The sequence below is a fragment of the Bufo gargarizans genome, chromosome 3 (assembly GCF_014858855.1).
Source record: "Bufo gargarizans isolate SCDJY-AF-19 chromosome 3, ASM1485885v1, whole genome shotgun sequence".
Classification (NCBI taxonomy): domain Eukaryota; kingdom Metazoa; phylum Chordata; class Amphibia; order Anura; family Bufonidae; genus Bufo; species Bufo gargarizans.
Window position 1 is genome coordinate 103,674,974 of NC_058082.1, and position 22,620 is coordinate 103,697,593.

Consider the following 22,620-nt stretch of genomic DNA (forward strand, 5'->3'; position numbering starts at 1 on the left):
TTGTGTGGACATTTAAGGGTGGTCAGAAAGGTTATTGGCACTTAAAAGTATTTAGCACATGGGCAGCAGAAGCCATTGTATATGCCTGCAATCATAAAATAAACGTTGTTGTCAGAAGGCCATAAAAGGCTCTAACAAGTCCTGTTTCCTTTATAAATGCTGAACTCAATATGCCCTTAAATGTGGGAATGAAGATATATATGTGTTTGTTATATCACATTTCATATACCTAAGGTTTGTATCCATAGATAATATATATATATATATATATATATATATATATATATACACATTAGATTATAAATTAATAAGCAGCTTCATTTTATTTTTCATAAAACAGCATACTTGAATGGAGGACAATAATAATAATATATGACCTGTGCTCAGTACTACATCCACTGCCTGTAATCGTGTAATGTCCTGTACATTCTGAAAATATATCTTTAAGGGGAATTATTTTCAAATAGCAATAAATCCTTCAATGTTTTAGGAACATGCTTATGTGTACAAGCCCCCACTTCATATAATTACATAGCAGGGACTATATTGCTATCATTTGGAGTTTTATAGGGCAGCATTTTAAAATTGCACTCATAAAATGTGTGGCTGCCAGGTGTCTTTCCTTGCCTATTTGCCCCATGTGCTTGATGATCGCCACATGGATGGTTGATAGATCCATGGCACAGGCGCCTAGTTTTTAACTTAAGCACAGAGAGCTTTCAAAACTTTGAAGATGATAACAATTAAAGGAAGCCCTGTGTCAGTGTTAACTGCTCTGGCCATAACCATAAAACCACGTTGTTTGGAGCAATTGTCCCACACAGTTCAATGCCTGCGAGGACATTCCTTTTCCTTGGCATTTTATCTGCTGGGACACTGAAATAAAGAAAAGCAGGGATGCAGTATGCACACAGTGATACATGGAATAATATCACGAGGATGTGGCAGGTTGATGAGCCAGGGCTAGGTGTTTCCTCTTTTGCTGAGGCTGCATCAGTCCCTAGGAATCATTTTTAGCTGCAGTGCTGGGATATTCTAGGGATCTTAGGAAGGACTGGTGTGAGACTGGGTGTCACACTGGCCATGGGAAATAAATGGCTTGTAGGAAGTGCACCCATGCCTGCCCTAATAGATCCCTTCCTAGTTCTTTTATTCCCTGCTCTTCTTCCTGCAGGCTGTGTGTCTAGGGCAGGGCCCTGGTTTAAGGAGGTAATTTGGTTTTATGGAGGAGACTCTAGTACATGTTATAATTCCTCCTCCCCCCCCTTCTCCGGTTGTAAACAAGAATGACTCTTAATAACTTACTGGGGTCCAATTCAGACTTGTCCTCTTTGTGTTTGCTGGAAAGGATGGCCTCGGATTCCGGGGAGGGGATGGTGTGGAGAGGTGGCCTGTCCCTCAGATCTCCGGGAGAACCATACATGTAATCCGGGAAGCTGCGACCATCGGCGGGGCCACATTCCCTCCTGCTGGGGAAGGCATCAGGCTTGAGTCCGTAGTGCCTGCTGCTGGCTGCAAACCCTGGGAATGACACGGTCCCTGAGATGGGCTCTAGCCAAGTGCGCATATATCTGGCATCTGTGCCCAAGTGTGGCTGGTGGTGGGTGTAGGGGTGATAGACCACAGAGGACTGGGAGTGCACAGGACCCCAGGAGGTGGTGAACACTGCAGGTTTCGGGGCAAAACTGCAGGAAGGAAAATCTCCACAGTCCGGGACTAATCCTGACGGTCGTGCTGCTGCTGGATGAGCCCCAGTGGTGGGGAACCTGGAACCCAGGAGGTCTTCACTCTCATGGCTGATCAGAGAGTCCACATAATAGTTGCTGATAGGACCAGACGCAGACATTGTTCCCCCTTCTTTTACATTCATAAGATTATTGTATGAACTGTATGTGTACTTTTTATCTGCTCATAGAACAATCAGGGCAGGTAATTATTTTTTCAGCCTTTCAGGCTTGTCATTGGCTATCCCCTCCCACGTGATTGTATTTACCCAAAAAAAAAAAATACAGTGTAGATCAATGCGCAGGTCCCATTGCCTGTATCCCTGTATGGAAGAGCCTGGTTCTCATCAAAGGGATGAAATAATGGGAGAATCAAAGCTCTGGAGCTGCTGGACCTGAGGAGGATCTGCTGCCCTGCTGCACATTTTGGGGTGATGGTGGAGAATAGTTGGGGAGATGAGAGAGCTGGGGGCATGGGAAGCAGGCAAAGGGACTATTTCTTGACGCAATCCATCTCTGTCTCCTCTCTGTAATGCTGCCAGCAGACTAGAATGGATATATAGTACAGCCCAGGACATAGCTTTTCATTACAAATACATTAGGATTTCTGCATTTCGTTGAGAAGCTTCCTGCTATTTATGCTGCTTGGAAATAAACTGGGTTTTATTTTTATTTTTTATTATTTGCCATGTCACTGGCTGATGGGTATTGTAGGTGCCCTGGGGACCAGTTGGTATATTTCCTGACAGATCAGCAGGGTATTGAAATCCAAAGCAGTTGGAAGCAAAAGGGGGTTTGTAGAAAAGAAAAGGGCTCATAGTAGAGACAGAATAAAAAGTGCTAAGCTACTCCCATCATTCAGTGGATGTCTGTATTCGTCTGCTCAGGCTTGGATGTTTTTATGTCCTTCAATAAAAAATTTACGAGGCTCATTGGATTGTTCATAAACGTGTCGTTCATTAAACAAAAACTGTAAGGTTTGGATTTCAACTGTAATAAAAAAAAAGCAAGGAGAAAAAAAAAATCAAAAAGTTAAAGCAAAGTTCCTGCGTTTTCTGAGAGGTAGAAGACAACCCCTTGAGGAGGATGCCCTGGGACAACTTCCAGTGCCATCGTTGTGTTTGCATTAGGTCCTGGTACTAAATAACCCCCCTCCTTATTCTGGATATCGAATTCCTTCACATTTAACACGGCGACCATTGAGCACACAAGTGTGTAGACACTGTTCATTGTGATATTAGAAATATATTGCTTTTATTCTGCCCCAAATGATGGGCATAAAGAGTCCATTTATTGCTGATAAATCTCATTTTACTGTTGCAGTGGAAAGCCAGAGCTGCAGTAAATAATGGGCGATTCTGCAATACTCTCCCCTAGATTCCGGCAATGCTGGCCTTGTATAGTACATGGGGTATAAAGCATATAGTATTGTACAATTCCTGCAAAGCATTGTTACTCCATCCGCAGAGAGTAACAGCAAATACGTTGAATTTGGCAAGATTTACACTTCCACAGAGAAAAACCCAAACGCCTGACATCTATAAGGCTCAAGCAGCAGATAAAACAATTGTACAGGCATAATGAAATGTATATTTAATGTCTACACAATCCATACAGAAGGGGAGCATTCAGAGCTGATTCGCTGGAGCCAAGGCTTTTATTAATTCATATCTTTCCCACTGTGTGAGACCCCAATAAGCACCATCCCTGTCACTACAAGGAATCTCTGAGGTTCGTTAAGTTGCACATGATGGGATGAAGAATATATTATCAGACATTACTCAGCCTCGTAACTGTGCAGCAATCTCTGCTCCAATTTACACCAGGAATAATCAAATCTGCCAATGCCTGCACACACAATAGATTTCTAGGCATCCAACGTATAGAAAGAGCTAATAGTCAGTGATATACATGATATCAAAGCTGGAACAATAATTATCGAGATATCTATGTGTATATATATATATATATATATATATATATATGTATAGTGGCATATTGCAGTACTGAAACAGATCATGCTGTATGGTATCTTAGCAATCAGTAGATAGATAGGAGGAGAGAGAGATAGATAGATAGATAGATAGATAGATAGATAGATAGGAGGGTAGATGGATAGATAGATAGATAGATAGATAGATAGAAGGGTAGATAGATAGACAGATAGATAGATAGACAATAGATAGGTCTAGAAAGGTAGATAGATAGATATAGATAGATTGATAGAAAAGTGATAGATAGATATACAGATAATAGATAGATAATAGATAGACAAATAGACAGATAAGTACATAAGGATACATAGATGATAGATAGATAGATATACAATAAGATAGATAGAAAGAAAGAAAGATAAAATCGATACTCCCATTTTAATGCATATTTTTAATTTTCAACAATTAAAGACAAAGCTGACAAAACACAAGAACCCAAGTCTCCACAGCTCAGCTGCTCGGCACAATATCATATCTTTACATACTTTGCAAGATTTTCTCACCAAAGACTACAAGAACAATGAAGATCACAGCCATCTACCAAAGCTCCAGACACATCAATAAATTAACATATTAACCACTTGATAGCCGCATGATATAGAAGCAAAAGAAAACGTGATTACCTTAGAGTCGAATCTTCTTGAAGCCTTGGAGATGAGGATCCGTGGCTGAGAAAACCGCCTTAAGACAACATATCCATAATGTGTTTATGTCCCAGCGTTTTGCATATATGCATATCCCATGTGTTGTTTCCTCACAGGCCTCTCCTGATCCCGTCCAGTTGCCTTCTCCTGGCTCTGAGCTCGCTTACTGATTTCATTTTTCCCAATACAGATCTTCAGCACAGCACAGAAGAAAAAAAAAAAACACAAGTGCACTGGAATTATGAAGACTCTCACATTACCATGTGGGATCCCCTGAATTTTTATTGCAACTTTCTCCCTTGGTTTATTCATGGTGAATGCTACTGTCATACTGAAAATGAGGCTTCTACTCATTGCCCTGGGTCTTTCCTCTATAAATAACATCCAGGGAAGAAGGTTTTATATATCTGCTTCCTTAAGAAAATCTATGATGTATACAGTATGAATATTTTCACTCATTCTGAGGAGCCTGCTAGTTAAAGGGGGGGAAAAAAAAGAATGAAAAGAAAAAAGAAACACACAGGGAATTGAGGGATGGAAGCACAAGCATCTTGGAGTGTAAAAAAAAATAGCCAAGATGTCTTGAAGACACAGGCCTGGTGGAATAAAAAGCAAACTCATTGAAGTGAAGGCCCCCTTCTCCTTCCCTCCCAGTTGCAGGTTTTATGAGTTTACACGGGGAAGCTCTGAAAATTGCAGATGGGGTGGGGAGAGAAAGGAATCACCTCAATATAATATCCTGTTAATGGGAGCCATAGCACCCTTTGTCCCAGAGATTTCCAAAGGACTTGTCAGTGATCTGGTTTATCCATCATGGTCTTTGGACTGCAGGCAGCAGACACATTCACGCCATACTTGACAGACAGACAAATGCTCTCCCCAAGCATCCATTTTGTGTCTTGGCTGTCTCCATGGTATGGTTCAATAAACACCGTCAAGTTCGGTTTAATACATAAACATTTTTTTCTCTGGGATTTTTGGATATAATGGGACATTTAGTGCAATATTTGATACAAATATGTAGATGAGCAGCACAATTAACACAGACCGGACGCAGCACAATCAAGGTAATGAGCAGTTGTCGCAGCAATTTGTGTCCTGTCCTTGTGTCGTCTGCAAGTATTTAGTCTTTGGTAATATTCCTGATTTCTTCCGTAGTAATGGTGTTGTGTCTCTTGTCTACCTGTCCTCTTAATGTGCATTGTGTCTACAATATCTCTGTCATCAGCAGGACACTTGTTTACTGACCCTATAGAATCTATACAGTAGCCATAGGGCTCATCACATACAGCACATGGAGAACCATAGGCCGAGGGACAGATCCTGACAGTCAACATGCAGGCAGATGTACATAAGTAAGTGCCTAAAACAAATCATAAGAAATTAGACAGTGATAGTTGGAGCACAGATAGACAGACAGACATACAGACATAGATAGATAGATAGTAGATAGATAGATAGATAGATAGATAGATAGATAGATAGATAATAGATAGATAGACATGCGTACATATCTACATATCTACAACAAATAAGTAATTACCGATATTCGGAGTATAGATAGATAGATAATCGATTGGAGAATAGATAGATAGATAGATAGATAGATAGACGGAATAGATAGATAGATAATCGATTGGAGCATGTATAGAAAGATAGATAGATATATGGAATAGATAGCTAGATAGATAGATAGAACGCACACTCACATATACATTCATACATCCATTAATACATCCATACATACATATTACACACATAAATACATACATGCATACACGTATACCCACACAGGATTCTGCATATAACCAATTATTAGACATTTAAAGAATTTGGAGACTAGAAAAAATAGATAGATAATACACATAGATATATAGATAGACGATAGACAGATAAATAGATACCTACACACATACATGTATATTTACACATATCTACACCCCTACTTAAGTAAGTAAATGCAACCAATTATAGAAAGTATGATTCTTGAAGTCTGTATGTAGGTAGATAGATAGATAATAGATAGATACATAAACACATACATGTAAACATATATTTACACCCCTACTTAAGTAGGTTTATACAACCAGTTATAAAAAGTATGTAATGATTCTTGAAGTCTGTAGTTAGGTAGATGGATAGATAGACAGATAGATAGATAGATAGATAGATAGATAGATAGATAGATAGATAATATGTAGATAGATGAATAGATATGTAGACAGATAGACAGACATATACATACACACAGATGCACACACACACTTACATATAAAAACTGTTATTAACAGTTATATAGAGGCTTCTGGTTGCTTCATAAACACATACTCCATAGCCAGACAGACAAACAAGAAAACAGGACAGTCGATAGACAGAAAGACAAATAGCCGTGACAAATGGATAGGACTATAGACAGACTGACAGGAAGAGGATTAGATGATAGATAGACATATAGAAAGATAGATAGATAGATAGACACATCTAATAATCTGGAAATAAAATGAAGCCAATGGCTGTGTATACACAGTTGATGTTTGCTAGTTTAGAGCCAGGGATGAAGAGGCCTGAGAAGTAAGGCTCAGTGTGTGAAATGAATGGCACGTCCATGAGAAAGTCCATTGGCAGATGAGTACAATGCAATGATTGCTAGCCTTCCAGCAGACAGAGACTGCTGTGTTTGTGGGGGGTTAGGAAGTACACAAGACACCAACTATCAAAGGGAAAGAGCTCAGAAGACTGGGAAAGATAGTATTGCAGCCATAAAGTGTCTCTACCTGCTCCTGCAATGGCCATAAGTCCCCTAGAGGGAAGTTTCATGTGAAATGACTTTGGATTCCAGACTAATTTCAGTGGTGTTGAGCACGGTGTACTAAAAATTCCTTAGTGCAATTACAGCATTGCACCAATTTACTCAACAGCCATAAGTTCCCTTTTAAATTTACTTGTAAACTCCTTTTCTTTAAACTTAGGCTCAGATTGTAGACTTCCCCCCTCAAAGCTGTGAGTAAAGGCTGATCATATTGCTTTGTTTGATACCCACTATCACAAGTCTCAGTGGGAGCCCTGCACTTGAAATAGATTGTCCTTCTTTGTGCCCCAAACAACTTAGATATTTCTGTAACATCACTCTTGTGTCCGAATTAATAAAATCTGGGCCTGACATGTACTCTCAAAAACGTGACTGTGAGTTTATGCATGTGTGTGTATATATATATATATATATATATATATGTGTGTGTATATATATATATATATATATATATATATATAGATGTGTGTGTGTATATATGTGTGTGTATGTATGTGTGTATGTATGTTTATGTGTGTGTATAAATGTGTGTGTATATATATATATATATATATATATATATATATATATGTGTGTGTATATATGTGTATTTATGTGTGTGTGTATATATATCTGTGTGTGTGTATATATGTGTATTTATGTGTGTGTGTATATATATCTGTGTGTGTGTATATAGATGTTTGTGTATATATGTGTGTATGTATGTTTATGTGTGTGTGTGTGTATATATATGTGTATGTATATATGTGTGTGTGTGTGTGTGTATATATGTGTGTGTGTGTGTGAGAGAGAGAGAGAGAGAGAGAGAGAGAGAGAAAATCAGTGATTGCATTAGCCACAAAACATACACAAAGAAAACATGTTAATTTGGTTTGTGATTCGTGTGTGTATGTGTATGTGAATGTTTGTATGTTTGACCAATATTCATACAGACATATATGAATACAAACAAGTCGATACATATGGTATACATACATGTATACATACAAACATATATCCCTCTCCATCAATCTCTCTCTCTCTCTCTCTCTCTCTCTCTCTCTCTCTGTCTCTTACATTATTACACAACTTACATTATTTTAAGTCTATCTGGGACATTCTCTAAATCATCGCTTTTTTGTATTGGGCACCACATTCTATTGGGCACAATAGTATAGTTTCATTAGTGATTTGTTTTATGTCTGTTGTTGTCTATGACCAAGTAATCTGTACTATATGTGAAAAAAAAATCCCTACATTAGGTCTATGTGTATTGTGTATTCCTTACATTTTCAAAAACATTGCAGCCTATTGTTGTAAAGCCTTTTGAAGTTTTCTAGACTAACAGATTTGTGGATGGCACAATACCGTTTTCTGCTTTTTCTTTATTATTGAAGAGTTTTAGTTACTTGCAAATAAAATCTAATATGGAGGAAAAAAATATATAAAAATCACTGGACAACCAAGGCTGCACAAGTGCCCACATGCCAGAGGGCTATAAAGGCTATTGCAGTTTTTTTTTATTATTATTTATTTTATTTCTATTTGTATTATTTCTATTATTGTCTAAGTCCAAAGAATCTATAGTGTATGTGAAAAATCCCCACCTCAGGTGTATATGTCTTTTGTACTTAGATTAAATATGTAATCATTAATATTTTGTCATATTTAACTGCAATATGTATATGGTATAGATGTGCTGTGTGTTCTCTTGTCTATGCATGTTCGTATGTATTTTTATAATATTCATACATGTACATTGCATGTGTATGAGTGCTGAAGACAATGCTGACGTGTGTTTTCCACTTTTAGGTTCAATCAATTGTAGAATTCTTTATTCTTGGAACAAAATACCCACTGGATAGGCTGGTATCACCTAACCATTGTATGATCAGACACGTATGTAGTGGTGTTCCATGTCAAAGCACCATGCAACATGACTAAGAAGGTACAGACTGTAAGGAATGCTAATCGTCTACATGTAGGCTACAGGCCCTGAGACCTTTCACACGTTCCAGAGTGGTTGTAAAATGAAGAATAGACCATCCTGAGGGGAAATATTAGTGCAATTTAAAATATTCAAACTTAATAGCTAGGCAAGAAAAGAAAGAAAGAAAGAAGGAAAGAAAGAAAATAATGAACAAATATATAATACACAAAATTCTGTAAATAATGCGGACATTGTAAGTCCACTGTACTGCAAAGGATATTTTTGCTACCACACTGTCCCTATAAAAACTAAATACATTTACAATGCACAGATCGAATGCATATAGAATCACCCCCATATACAGCCAACTAACCTCATACTGGAAACCAACTGCACATACTGGAAACCAACTCCAAATACTGGAAGTCAACATTCTTCAAAAATCGTTTTGGTTTAATCATCATTCTGATTCTTAACATCAGCCTTCTAGTGCCGAATTCAACTTTCCACAAGGGAAACCTATAACTGCAAGAATTGCCTTGTTGTGCCTTTATTCATCCAGGAAATTGTTCAATATGATACCTGAATGCAGATTATATGACGCAAGTATGGGAGCTATATAATCAGCACATCATTGCCTGGTATAACCATCACTGCCATATGCAATGTGTGTACATCAAAGACCATTTGGCATTTCTTCATGTATGAAAGTACAAGATAACTGAATAAAAAAGGAAGCAACAGGAAAAACGAACAATGCTATTGGCCCCTTATCTTATGTAGCCGCCAACTATGTTGTATGCATGTATGTATTTAACTTTTGATAACAGGTAATATATAGAAATGTTTATAATAACACATAAACAAAGGCAGATAGATATGAGATAGATAATAGTCATACAGATAGATCGATAGATAGAATAGACTGTAGGTAGACAGATAATAGATAGATAGATAGATAGATAGATAGATAGATAAATAGATATGAGATAGATAGATAGATAGACTGATAGATATGAGATAGATAATAGTCAGATAGATAGATAGATAGATAGATAGATAGATAGATAGATAAACAGATAGACACAAATGGATAGGTGGGTCTTGGTGCATTATTTAAACTGGAAGTACATTTTTGGAGGACAGTTATGCGTTTGTACGATAATAAACCGCTAAATTGATTGTAGCTACCCTTCCTAGATAATTATAAACGCTATATGCTATGCATATTTCATTTAATATTGGCTCTTCTGATACAATTGAGGTATTTCCTTAACGTCCCACCACAGAACAGAGTTAACATAAAATATAATATTTTCATACATAGGAGATTGCACATATATTGTTCTTTTTTAAATTGAACATTGGAAATATGTAATACTTATACGGGGATCCAGCTGTATTTATTTATTTATTTACTTATTTAATTATGTATCCTTTTTTTATGGCACAGGGGACAAGTAGGGCTGTATGATACATAACACTGTACATTTTCTGTTTGCCACAGTCTGGTTGTTTTAATAGAGGGCTTGTGAACTGGTAACAGGAGAACAGATCACCTTCATAGTAAAGCTAAAAGGTGGACTGGGGATCCGATTCCACGTTGCTTCAGATGCCCCTGTCTGAGAAATATTATATTCCTGCATACCCCCCAACCCCCACCCCCCATTTCCTCAAGGAGTCACGAATGAAGCATTTAACAGCTCCGTGTAAATGCAGCCTCCTGCTCTCATTGCCAGTAATAATGCTCTACCATTGTGCTCTGGTTTAGAGCCTCTATAACTAAATAATTTAATAGGATTTCTGTTGGAAAGAGTCCTTTTGTCTTGCCACAATAATCTGAGGAGCCTCATTCTGCCAAGAAACAATGGCAAGGAAAGCAAATTAGATACAGCTAGAAGCCTGGGCTAAGATTCCAGTTTTCCTGCTTCTTGCCCCATACTTCCCGGATTCTGGTATCCTTATCTGGACTCTTTCCCCTTCCTTCCCGGACACTGGCATCCATAGTGGCTCCCTCCCCTTCCTTCCTTCCCTGGCACTGCCATCCTTAGAGGGGGGCTCCCTCCCATTCCTTCCCTGGTGCTGGCATCCTTCTGGAGGGGCTCCCTCCCCTTCCTTTCAGGGCAAAGGCATCCTTTAGGGGCTCCCTCCCATTACTTCTCGGGCACTGGCATCCTTAGAGGATATCTGTTTACTCGCCCTCTAGGAAGCCACTTGCAGAGCTTTAAAGGAAATCGTTGTTCTTGATGAAGACGAACTGACGTAATTAAGGCAGTTTCTTGTTGCCGCGTTAAAACAGTCAATCCCAACAACATGAAACTACCTAAACCACGGATCAGCTGGGTGACAAGATGCAACATCCACAATCCCTTGTCGGATAAAGAAGAGGAGGGAGCAAAACATAAATAAAAGAGGAAGAAATGGGTGTAAATGCTCGAATATGCCTCCTAGGAGGCTAGGAAAGCTTGCCCAGTCCTCAGTCTGGAGCAGATGCTGTCAATTCCAGTGCTCAGGGCAAGCCTCAGGATAGCACAGCCTCACAGCCATTTCCAGATTTTCATCTATTTCATTTACAAACCCTTAATAAGGCAAAGGGATGTGCTCATTCACAGCCACCCACCCACCCCTTCTCATCCCTCCCCAGTGCTCAGAAGATAGTCACCTCATTTAGCAAGGTATCTCAATCCCATCCTGAAGTGATAGGAGCAGGCACACCACAATCTCAGCAACCCTTCATTTTAACCTGTAATTGCTCGTATGCTTGGTAGAAAGTACAGACAGCAATCACATAGCCCTGGCTGCAGAGGAGACTACACCAGCACCACTGGATAGTATGTCAGAAAACGAATGCTATGAAAATATCTCCAAACCCAAAGCAAGATTAGTCTTCGTCTTATTCTCCTACTGCAAGCCATCCATCATACTGCATGCTATCCTTCTTCTGTACAACTCAATAATATACAGCAAATCGATAACAAATACAGCAAAGCCATCTCTACAAACTCTGGCAAAACCACATAATGCAGTGTAAGAGCCATGCACAAACTCCATACCTTCATGTTTAATACAGTTGCCAATCAACACCAGTTTAGAACAGCTTCAGACAGTGAATAAGAAAACATGCAGTCTTACCTTTCTGTGTGCAGGCATGCCACCTCAGCCTTGAGATGTTATCCCTTTGTCCTGCTTGGGGCAGTGCTTGGCTATTCCTTGCCATGTACAGTGGCTCTTTCTTTCTTAAAAAAGAGCACCCAAAGCCATAAGTAGTGTGTATCCAAAGATTGCAGCACAGACTATGAGTCCCTTCCCTCTTCTGGAGTCACCTTTAAATGCATCTTTTACTGCCGCGGCACATTATATTTGCAGATCATAAAATCCACCTCCACCGCTTTAGCAAGACTGTCCTGACATTACTGTTTTATGACCTTGACTTATTGTGGTCACCTGGATAATATTTAAATCAACGTTATGCTCTCTCTCTCTCACACTTATGTTCTCCCCACTAAGATGATGTCCTAAAAGCCTTTCAAGAATAAAAAAAGATCCCCCAATAAGAATAATCATCTTATAAACTAGATCTATATAAAGAGCAAACAGTGAAGGATGGCTGTCTGCGACCAGGCTGCTATTGAAATGCACTGCAAGAAGAAGTCAAGTAATCTCAGTTCTAGGAAATTTATTATTATTATTTTTTTATATCCACAAAGGAAAATACATGCAAAAATGACACATACATAGTGTACTTAAATAACAGACACGAGAAATGTATTCCTTAAGGATTATCAATACTGTCTTATCTTTTTTTTTTCTTATTTAAATATGCAGTGGACCAGATAAAGAAACTGCATAAGATATAGATTTCTATATATATTTTCTTATATTGAGAGAAAGTTCATAACTTCACTGCAAATTCTCATTTACAAACATTTAAAATCCGATTTGTCATTCGAGTTCCAGATACAATATACAGGTTACACTGATGTAAGAAAGCAAAATTGTTGTTGTTTTTTTAATCCTTTTTTTATATATGTTTTTTTTTTTTTTTTTTTTAAGGTTTAGTTAAAGGATATGTTTGGTAGGCTCATGAGATTTAAAAGGTCTCTGGAGTTTTTGTGCTGGAAGTAAATAACTTAAAAATGCAATTTCAGTAGCTGGCTCACTGACCATCTTAACATAGAAACAAGGATGCAATATATAATAGGATCATGCATTATACTGAAGCGCCTGTCTTTATGTACAAACTGTGGGCAGGGGTAGAAGGAGCCACCTAGCCTGACATACTGACTACCTGCTTTATCTTAAAGCGTTGCATTAATGACCTAGAAAATGTTCAGGTGCGGATTATGTTGGCTATTTATATCTGAGACGTCTTATTGGTGGAGTAGAGAGGGTTGGGGGGGATGCTCAGGACTCCTTTTTTTTTTTTTTTTTTTCTTCCTTTAAGTGAAATTAAAATTTGATGTCAGTTCTCGAATCCGGTTTTCTCTGTTCATTTTCTTCAGTTTCATCCTGCGGTTTTGAAACCAAATTTTCACTTGTCTGTCTGTTAAGTTGATACTCTTACTAATCTCTAGGCGGCGCTCACGGGTCAAGTACATATTAAATAAGAATTCCTTCTCCAGTTCCAAGGTCTGATGCTTAGTGTAAGGACACCTTTTCTTTCTTCCGCTCTTAGCTGTCAGCCAATTTCCTGTAGCGTTTTCTGCCTTTATATCCTCTGTTAAAGATAATATTAAATATAAGTATCCCGGGAAAGAGCTGATATGAAGAAACCCTCTTATATAGTCGTAGATGCCTTAGAGCTGGTAATATATGCCCTCTATGCACTGGCACACGTGTACACACACCAGCAAGGCACAATAGCCCGCATATACCCATGCCAGACATTGCTGCAGTAAAACCAGCTTGGCAGATAACGGTGCGTCTTATACTGATGTGCTCAGGGTTGTAGTGCCTGTCCTGCTCTATTACATTCACTGCATGGCACACATATGCCAGGGGGGTTAGCCAATGTTGGGCGTGGACTAGAGCAAAAAAGTACAGCATAACCTTGTTATCTACAAATCATTAAATATTAATCAGTATTGATTTTGTCTGGGGATTAAATGTGTCCTAAATAATAAAAACTTAACTGCAAAGTTTTTTAGGCATATTGTGTTCTTTTAAGTGCAAAGAAGGTGGACACATATCTGCGAATACACATATACAGTAGATGTGTGTGTGTGTGTGTGTGTGTGTGTTATGTGTGTGTTATGTGTTTTTGTGTGTGTTTTATGTGTGTGTTGTGTGAGTTTGTGTTTCTTATGTGTGTATGTTGTGTTATGTGTCTGTCTGCGTTGTTTAAGGTTATATTTTTTTCTTTATTCTATCTATCTATCTATCTATCTATCTATCTATCTATCTATCTATCTATCTATCTATCTCTGTTATCTATCTATCTATTTATCTATCTATCTATCTATCTATCTATTATCTATCTCTATCAAATTGTCATATAGGTGTATGTATACCAAACTGCACTCCTGAAATACTCATATTTACTTATTTATAATGGTAGTATTTATTGTTATATTTTACCCAGTATAAGGTATGGTTTACAAGAGAACTTGTGGTGGTTGATGTTGTGTATGTGTACATAAGTCAACAAATATTTTATGCGATTTAATTGCATCATTTCTCCACTAGTGCAATGAGCATCTGTCTATCTATCTATCTATCTATCTATCTATACATCCATCCCTCATCCACCTATCTATCTATCTATCTATCTATCTATCTTTCTATCTATTATCTATCTATCAATCTAATATATATCTGTCTATATATCTATCTATCCATCCATATCCCTCTTCAATATTATTGTCATATTTTACCCAGAAGAAGGTAAGTTTGATATCTTCAAGAGAAGGTATGGTCGATGATGTTGTGCATGTATACACAACAAGAAGTATTTGATTTCATCCAATTCCATAATTTCTAGCCTAGTGCAATGAGGTTTAAATGGGAGATAATCTTTCTATCTATGTGTCTATCATCAATATTATAGTTATATTTTACCCAGGAGAAGGTATGGTTTATATTTTACACAAGAAAAGGTACGGGTGATGTGTAGGCATGTACATACCACAATTTTTGATTCCATGTGATTTCCTAATTTCTGCCCTGGTGGGATTATATCTATCTATGTATCTATCTATGTATCTATCTATCTATGTATCTATTGTCTATCTATCTGCCTACATATCCTATATATATATATATATATATATATATATATATATGGTATTTCATAGTTATATTTTACCCAGGAGAAGGTATGGTTATTGATTTTGTATATGTGTACACATGCTCATACCACAATGACTGCTTGATTCTATGTAATTCCCTCATTTCTAGTATAGAGCTATTAAGCTTAACTGGGAGTCTATCTATCTATCTATCTATCTATCTATCTATCTATCTGTCTATCATCTATCTATCTAATACTAGGGGGTATACAAGTGGGTTTTAACAGCTGCACACTCTGTGTGCCCTTTTGACTGTGATTATGGGTATGCAAAGCCAAACGCAAACACTTTCAAAGCCCACGTGTGCACATGAATATACCTATACACGTGAAGATAACTTCATCTGGGCATGCTGTATATTAGGCTTAAATCACACATTCAGTTTTTGTGGCACTTTTTCAGTTGGAGGATTATTTTAAAGTCAAACACAGGCATGTGCACATCTTTTTGTATTCACTCCTGTGCTTGCTTAAAAAAAATATACAACAAAAAACGCATCACAAAACTGCCACAGAAACTGCATGCATTATACAAGCCAAAGGCACAAACATATAAATAAGAATACTTATTATAGGAGTTGCAAGTATATATTTTTTAAACCATACCTTATGTATGTGCATATCCACATATGTGTGACATTATTCATGTGAATGCATGTGTTACTGACAAATAGAATCTCATGGCATGTATGTGAACATGTATGTATACACAAGTATGTATTTAGTTGCATATCTGTATGTGTACTTAAAAAGTGTGCTTGAGGTATAAAGCAATCGGTGCAAACACCTTTTGTGCACACATGTGAATATGTATATGTATGAGCGGTAAAATTCCGCATGTTTTACTTATGTTCATATTTTGAGTGTATATATAAATGGCACTGTTACTATAAGTATGGAAACGCATTTAAATGATACACGTGTGTATGTATGTGTATACACATATATGTGAATGATTTTGCTGCATTAGATATGGTACAAGTCACAAGCCATCTACTGCCATATGAGTCAGGTATTAACCACACAATAGCTGCTGTATTCCTTGTGTACAAGCTATTCTACCCTGTTGTAACAATCTCACATGGTAGAAAATGATAAAAGTAGATGGTAGGTGGCATCTCTGCAGCTGTGTGCATGCAGCAATGACACTAGAGCAGGAAATAAGCCATTTTACACCAGGAGACAAACATTTACAGCAACTGAAGGACAACAACGAATAAAAGGAGACCATTACACAGCAGGCAATGACTGCACACAGATAACAAATAAATGACCAACAATATAACAGAAGCCAAGGAAGACCCACAAAAGTCCCCCAACCCAGCACAAAACCACACCGGAAAAAAAAGCAGTAGCAATAATGGCAACACAACCCCTGGAATGCACGATTCTCTATTGTGTTTATGCAAATTTCCTGCAAATTAATAGAACATCTGGAACAAATCATGAATGAAAGCTGGTTTAATTTTGATTGATCTTGTTTTTGTAAACTTGACTTTTAAACATTTCTATGAAAAATACGGCAAGTACATTCACTTATGAGAATGATGCAAATAATGAAACATTTCTAACCACAGAAAATTCACAGTCTCAATGAACAATTCCAATAAACTGCACCTTAATATAAACAAGTCTCAAAGGTTTCAGATCTTCAGCAGACATACATATATATATACGATGTGCTCTTTTACTACTATAACTACTACTGTGTTTACTAGAGGAATGGCTGCTTTCCATTCTCCATTGTACTGGGTTTACTTTGGGGGCAGCTTCACAGCATTGGGCTGCAAAGCTGTTTTATTGTCACTTTGGTGTTGGAATAAATAAAGCACAAGGCACAGGACTTTTGTACATTTGAAGAATTGCATTCTGCATTTTGGAGCGTTACATTACTACACACAACATAAATACGTATAAAACACACACAAATAAAGATCCAAATAAATACAAATTCACTGTAGATAGGTAGATTGATATAGATATATATGCAATCTAGATTTCTGCATTAATATGCCTAAAAAATAGGAACCTGAATAGATAGATATAGATGATAGATAGATATAGATAGATAAAATATAGATAGATACAACTTAGATAGCGGAAATATAACTGATGATAGATAGATAATAAATAGAAATTAGACAGATATTCCAACATACATGCAGAAATCATATCTATCTATCGCACACATAAGCTCCTTATATGCCTCAAAAATCAAAACACTAACTAGAAAATAATAGACAACAAACAAGGGACTGAAAACCACACATTATAAATGCAGCAAAACAGCAAATCACATCCACCTCAATCACCAGGAAACAATTTCCAGCTCTGACTTTTTGTCTAGTAAAGGCAGGTATTTTTAGTTAGACAGATACATAGTTTTTATATCAAACTTTGTGCGATGACATTTTGTGCACGGTCAGTCTGCACTGTGTGGACTGTGGTCTCTGCAGGCAGCTTAGCCCCACACAGGCAGGGCAGTGACTGGGTGCAGTACAGCAGGTCTCTTACCTTTAGCTTCGTTGTCAGAGTTGTCAGTGCTGGTGTCTGTGTTCTTGGCCATCTCCTTGTCTGCCTCTTGTGCTGCTAGTTTGGCAGCTGGGAGGCTCCTCTCTGTTTTGATCTCATTAGCAGTAGCATTGCTGGGGTTGGTGCTCAAGTTGGTGGCCAAGGTCTGGTTATCCGTCTTGGTGTTTTCGGGGAATCCGACTTTGCCCCCCGCTTGTTGCTGCTGCTCCAGGATTTCACTTCTTGGATTCAGACTCGTCCTGTTGTCAAAACTTGCCTCAAACTCGTTGGCATTGTGATTCTTCTCCATGGAGTAGCCTTGGCTGGCACGATAGTAGCTGGGCACTGGGACCTCATGGTCAGTGGCTCGAGAGTCGGGCATCTGGTTGGGGTAGAGGGCAGCCTCTGTGGCATTTTTTGCCCTCTTATCAGCGCTATACATGCAGCACACATTCTCCTCCTTGACATTGGTAGGAAAGGAGCAGGAGGAGAGCTGTCTTGCAACAGGTTGCTCAATCCTATAAGTATTTTTGGGGTCACACCAATTGTCCAGTTGAGATAGGTAAGATGGGTAAGAGTTGAGAGACAAGCTGGGGTTATTCACCTCATCTCTTTTGGAAAGAGACGGCACAATCCCACAGTTTCTCATCATCCCACAGCTGAAATCGCTCCCAGACTGCATATACATCCCTTGGTTGGAGGAATAATTGTCTCCTCTGCAGCTAGAGTCCATCAAAAACGAGTTAGGAGTCACATTGCTGGGACATGACATTTTCAGAGAGGCTTTTTAAAGAGGAATACTACAGCCAGAGGCTGACATCTTTTTTTTTAGGGAAAAATATCAGCACCATAATTATCCAGGCATTGGCCCCACCACGTGACTGCCAGGCCAATGAGGATTGAAAATGGCCTTGGTGATTCAGACGCGGGTGACGTCACAAGGGTCAAGTTGTCGGGGAATTGCAAAATGAGCGTGGAGTAAGAGCGCCATCTATCAGATTTTGTCTGGTATAGCAGCCTGGCACCTTCAAGTTGAACAAAGGAGAGAACGCTGCAATTTTGTTTACCAATGAACAATCGCAGGTCCAGGGAGAAGAGGACACATCCAGAGGTGAAGCCTAATTCCAGGCAAGTTTTATCTTCCTAAAGAACACCGAAGAATACCCTATACAATCCTAATCTAGCTTTACTCTGTTTACCCTATTCTTCCCTCCATTGAACAGGAGAACTCAAAGTAACCCCCATATATCACTGCTTTTGAGTGCCGAGCAACTTCTTATCTTAAAATACCCTCAGCCATACTTACATTACACCTCTTTTCTCAGTCTCGACCCTTCTAAGACCCCCATACAGCTAAAAGACCAAAACGAATCCTTAAATACTCCTTCCATCCCCTTCTTATTCCAAATTGTTCGTAAGATGCAAATACAGGTACTACAGACCCCCCCCCCCCTTGCATCCCTCTTATTTTTATTCAATTGCAGAGTATAGAAGAGTATCTTCAACTAAATGGTCTTCAAAATGTGTGCACTAGATCTACACTGCCCTCCCCAAGTCTACAAACCAGGTATTTGCTTTGGAATAATAATAATACTTGCTTTGTCAGGAATCTGCATATTAATGCTATCACCGTGCACACTGTTCCAGTATTTTAGAGCAAGGTATGGAGGTATATTTCCATAGCAACCTGATGTAATGTCTTCTGCCAAATGTTTTGCTATAGTGTATAAACGTTATATATAAAATACACGTCGAGCACATATAAAACATGATAAATCAATCTTTGCATAGGCTTATTGAAAATGCTACCACCTGGAGGCTCGCTTGCCAAACACAGATACAATAAATAAATAAATAAAGCATAAAAATAAAATAAATAGGTAAATCAGATGTAAATAATCCTTTCACAATGTGGTTAAGTTATCATGTGTGTTATTTCTTTATACTGTACTATTATAGTCCCCTAAAAACAAATGCCCTTCTAGTCCATTAAAATTACTATTTTGCTCTGTTATATTATACCTAAAAGAGTCACATTTGCTGCAAAGTTACTGAAAAATGTCTATAATGAGAGGTGATTATTCACTCCACGACTGTATTTACATATAACCTCCTAAAAACTAGTGTCCTTCTACTCATATGGTCACTTAATATTACTACTTTGCACTATTACATTATGCCTTTAAAAAATCAAATACATTTGCTGCAAAATGAGAGAAAAATGTCTATAATGAGAGATAAGTGTTCATTCGACAACTGGCTGGTTGTTGTTTCTGCTGCCCCTGTCCTGGTGTAAATTAGTTGGAAAGAAAGAAAATAAGAAAACAATTAGAAGAAGGTTGGATGCTTCCCTGTCTCAAGGACAACTCAATCAACGCCAAGTTGAGCAATCCAGATTTTTGGCCATGCGTTTTCTGTAAAGACTCCTGGCTACAATGTATCACAATAATAATGCACATACATGTACACCTTTATAGAAAGAGAGATAGGGAGCTTGTGGGTACTAGATTATTAGTCAAAATATAGGTTGTGAGCCTTTACCTTGGAGATTCGCCGGGAGTTCACGATCCTCTTTTGTGAAAACACAGACAAGTTTCCGCTGGCCTAAACCCTAAAACTATATATGGCTTCACCTATAGAAAACAGTAAAAGCCTCACTCCAGACGCCATTTGGCTTCCTTAGAAAGCTATTTGAGACTTTATGGCCCCTATTTGTGTTAGTTGCTTTGACTTCTAAAACTGTCTGGAAGAAATCGTTTGGTTTTATGGTAAGCAAAGAAAATTCACATCATATTTATAAGCCCAGGATAAAAATTTTGTATGGACACCATTATTTTTTAATTTATAGGACTCAGAGAACTTTATGCTTTCTTATTATGGCATGTTATCTATCTTTATTTCCCCTTTTTGTATTTTTATTAGTACTACAGAATAATTTATTATCTTTCCAGTTTTTTTCTTCCTTGCAATCATTTCATGAAACCTTTACATTTTCAATATTTCCTCTTGGTTCTGGGTGTGATTGGGTGGAATCTGGTGCTTGAAATTACTGTCATTTTCTTTTTATTTTGTGCTTTTTTTTGTGTCTGTTATTTTCCCTACAGATTCTGGAGCCACAATTGATGATCTAGAACTTTGATCGTGCTTGATGTCAAACCAAAGTAGAGGATTCTTCTCGTCCAATCCGGATATCATCAGTTTTTATTTCATACCATAAATGCATGTTGCAAAAGAGTGAAAATCTTTTAGAATATTTTGTAGATAGATAGATAGATATGAATAGAGATAGACAGATAGATAGATATGAATAGAGATAGACAGATAGATAAGTAGATATGAGACGGATAGATGGATGGGTAGAAAGATAGATAGATAGATAGATAGATAGATAGATAGATAGAAGGTACATATATTTAATGTATAATAGAATAATGTATTTGCATAGATGGTCAGACAGTAAATAGCTGTATAGAGTATGAGATAGATAGACAGATATATAGATAGAAAGATAATTGATAGATAGCTAGATAGATAGATAGATATGAATAGAGATAGACAGATAGATATATAGATATAAGACGGATGGATAGATAGATAGATAGATAGATAGAAGGTACATATATTTAATGTATAATAGAATGATGTATTTGCATTTGTGTATTTGCATAGATGGTCAGACAGTAAATAGTTGTATAGAGTATGAGATAGATAGACAGATAGATAGATAGATAGATAGATAGATAATTGATAGATAGATAGATAGATAGATAGATAGATAGATCTGAATAGAGAAACAGGCCACCATTAAGTAGAAGCGATATTAATTTCCAAGTTAACAAGAAAATATACAGGATTACATTACATCCTATCAAATCATCCAGTTCATTATTTTCTTTATGGAAAAAGCCATTAAACACACAAGCAGAGTCTCCAGGAGACCGGATATTGTTTAAAGTTAAAAAATAATTACTATTATGATAAACATGGATCATTAAAGTAGAAAGATAGAAAATTCATCAACCTAAATAGAGCCCCCGTTGGGACAACTGCTTTCGTCTAATTGCACAATATAAATACCCAACATCATACATTAAACCTGGAGGCTTTGTAATGTATGTTGCCTCTTAATACAGTGTTGTACACGTGTTGGCTGGTAGATTGGACCTATGCTGCAGACAAAGGGCCAATGGCGGAGGGGTGGGGGTGGGGGCCCAATAATAATAAAATATTAATAGCTTCAATATATACCAGGCCATTAAAACAGATGCAGAATGGGAAATTTGACACCAGAAGGTGCTCCCGCACTATATCCACCCTATATGATCAATACTGTTGTATGCTGCTCCTATGCTCAGCAATATATAGGTGTGAGCTCATTGTCCCCCTGTGTAGATGAGTGTGTGGCGACATCCTGATTCCAGATTATTATATCTACTCCAGTGAATCATGTTTATTATGCGCGCCATGTAAGTAGTGAATGAGGAGCCCCTGGTACTGGTAGCAGGACCATTTAGTGTAAAGGATCCCTGGTGTCCATTTGAGCTTTGTGCTGTAAATGTATGTACAGCACTGGGAGGAGATCCTGGAGCCAAGTACCCCTCTGTGGAGGGATGTAGTGTCAATGACTACTCCTTACATCCTGAGATTATACAATGATATTGTTTGTAACCCATACCAACCTTAAAAAGTGTATATTGATTCCTCCCTCACCTCCGCATCAAACATTAAAGGCTTTCTGCATCC

The 22,620-nt window shown here is 37.8% G+C and overlaps 3 protein-coding genes across 5 annotated transcripts in view; all 3 read right to left on the bottom strand.

The window, feature by feature from the left end:
• Nucleotides 1-3,197, bottom strand: part of HOXC9 (homeobox C9) — a 4,132-nt gene extending 935 nt beyond the window's left edge. The window contains exon 1 of the mRNA XM_044286436.1: nucleotides 1,306-3,197. Coding sequence (XP_044142371.1) covers nucleotides 1,306-1,870 — 565 coding nt within the window. The 5' untranslated portion in view covers nucleotides 1,871-3,197. The remainder of the gene's footprint in view (nucleotides 1-1,305) is intronic.
• Nucleotides 1-12,402, bottom strand: part of HOXC4 (homeobox C4) — a 116,727-nt gene extending 104,325 nt beyond the window's left edge. The window contains exon 1 of one of the 3 annotated variants that reach the window (XM_044286439.1): nucleotides 12,213-12,402. In XM_044286439.1, the coding sequence (XP_044142374.1) occupies nucleotides 12,213-12,230 (18 nt within the window). In that variant the 5' untranslated portion in view covers nucleotides 12,231-12,402. Of the gene's footprint in view, nucleotides 1-4,341; nucleotides 4,524-12,212 lie in introns of those variants that run through there. The other 2 variants (XM_044286442.1, XM_044286441.1) reach the window with 2 other exon arrangements.
• Nucleotides 12,403-12,741: 339 nt separating this feature from the next.
• Nucleotides 12,742-18,721, bottom strand: HOXC10 (homeobox C10). Its single transcript, XM_044286399.1, has 2 exons — nucleotides 17,881-18,721; nucleotides 12,742-13,797 (listed from the first exon to the last, which is right to left on the bottom strand). Exons 1-2 carry the CDS (start codon nucleotides 18,647-18,649, stop codon nucleotides 13,520-13,522), a joined length of 1,047 nt encoding a protein of 348 aa, XP_044142334.1. The 5' UTR covers nucleotides 18,650-18,721; the 3' UTR covers nucleotides 12,742-13,519.
• Between the last annotated feature and the right edge of the window lie 3,899 nt (nucleotides 18,722-22,620).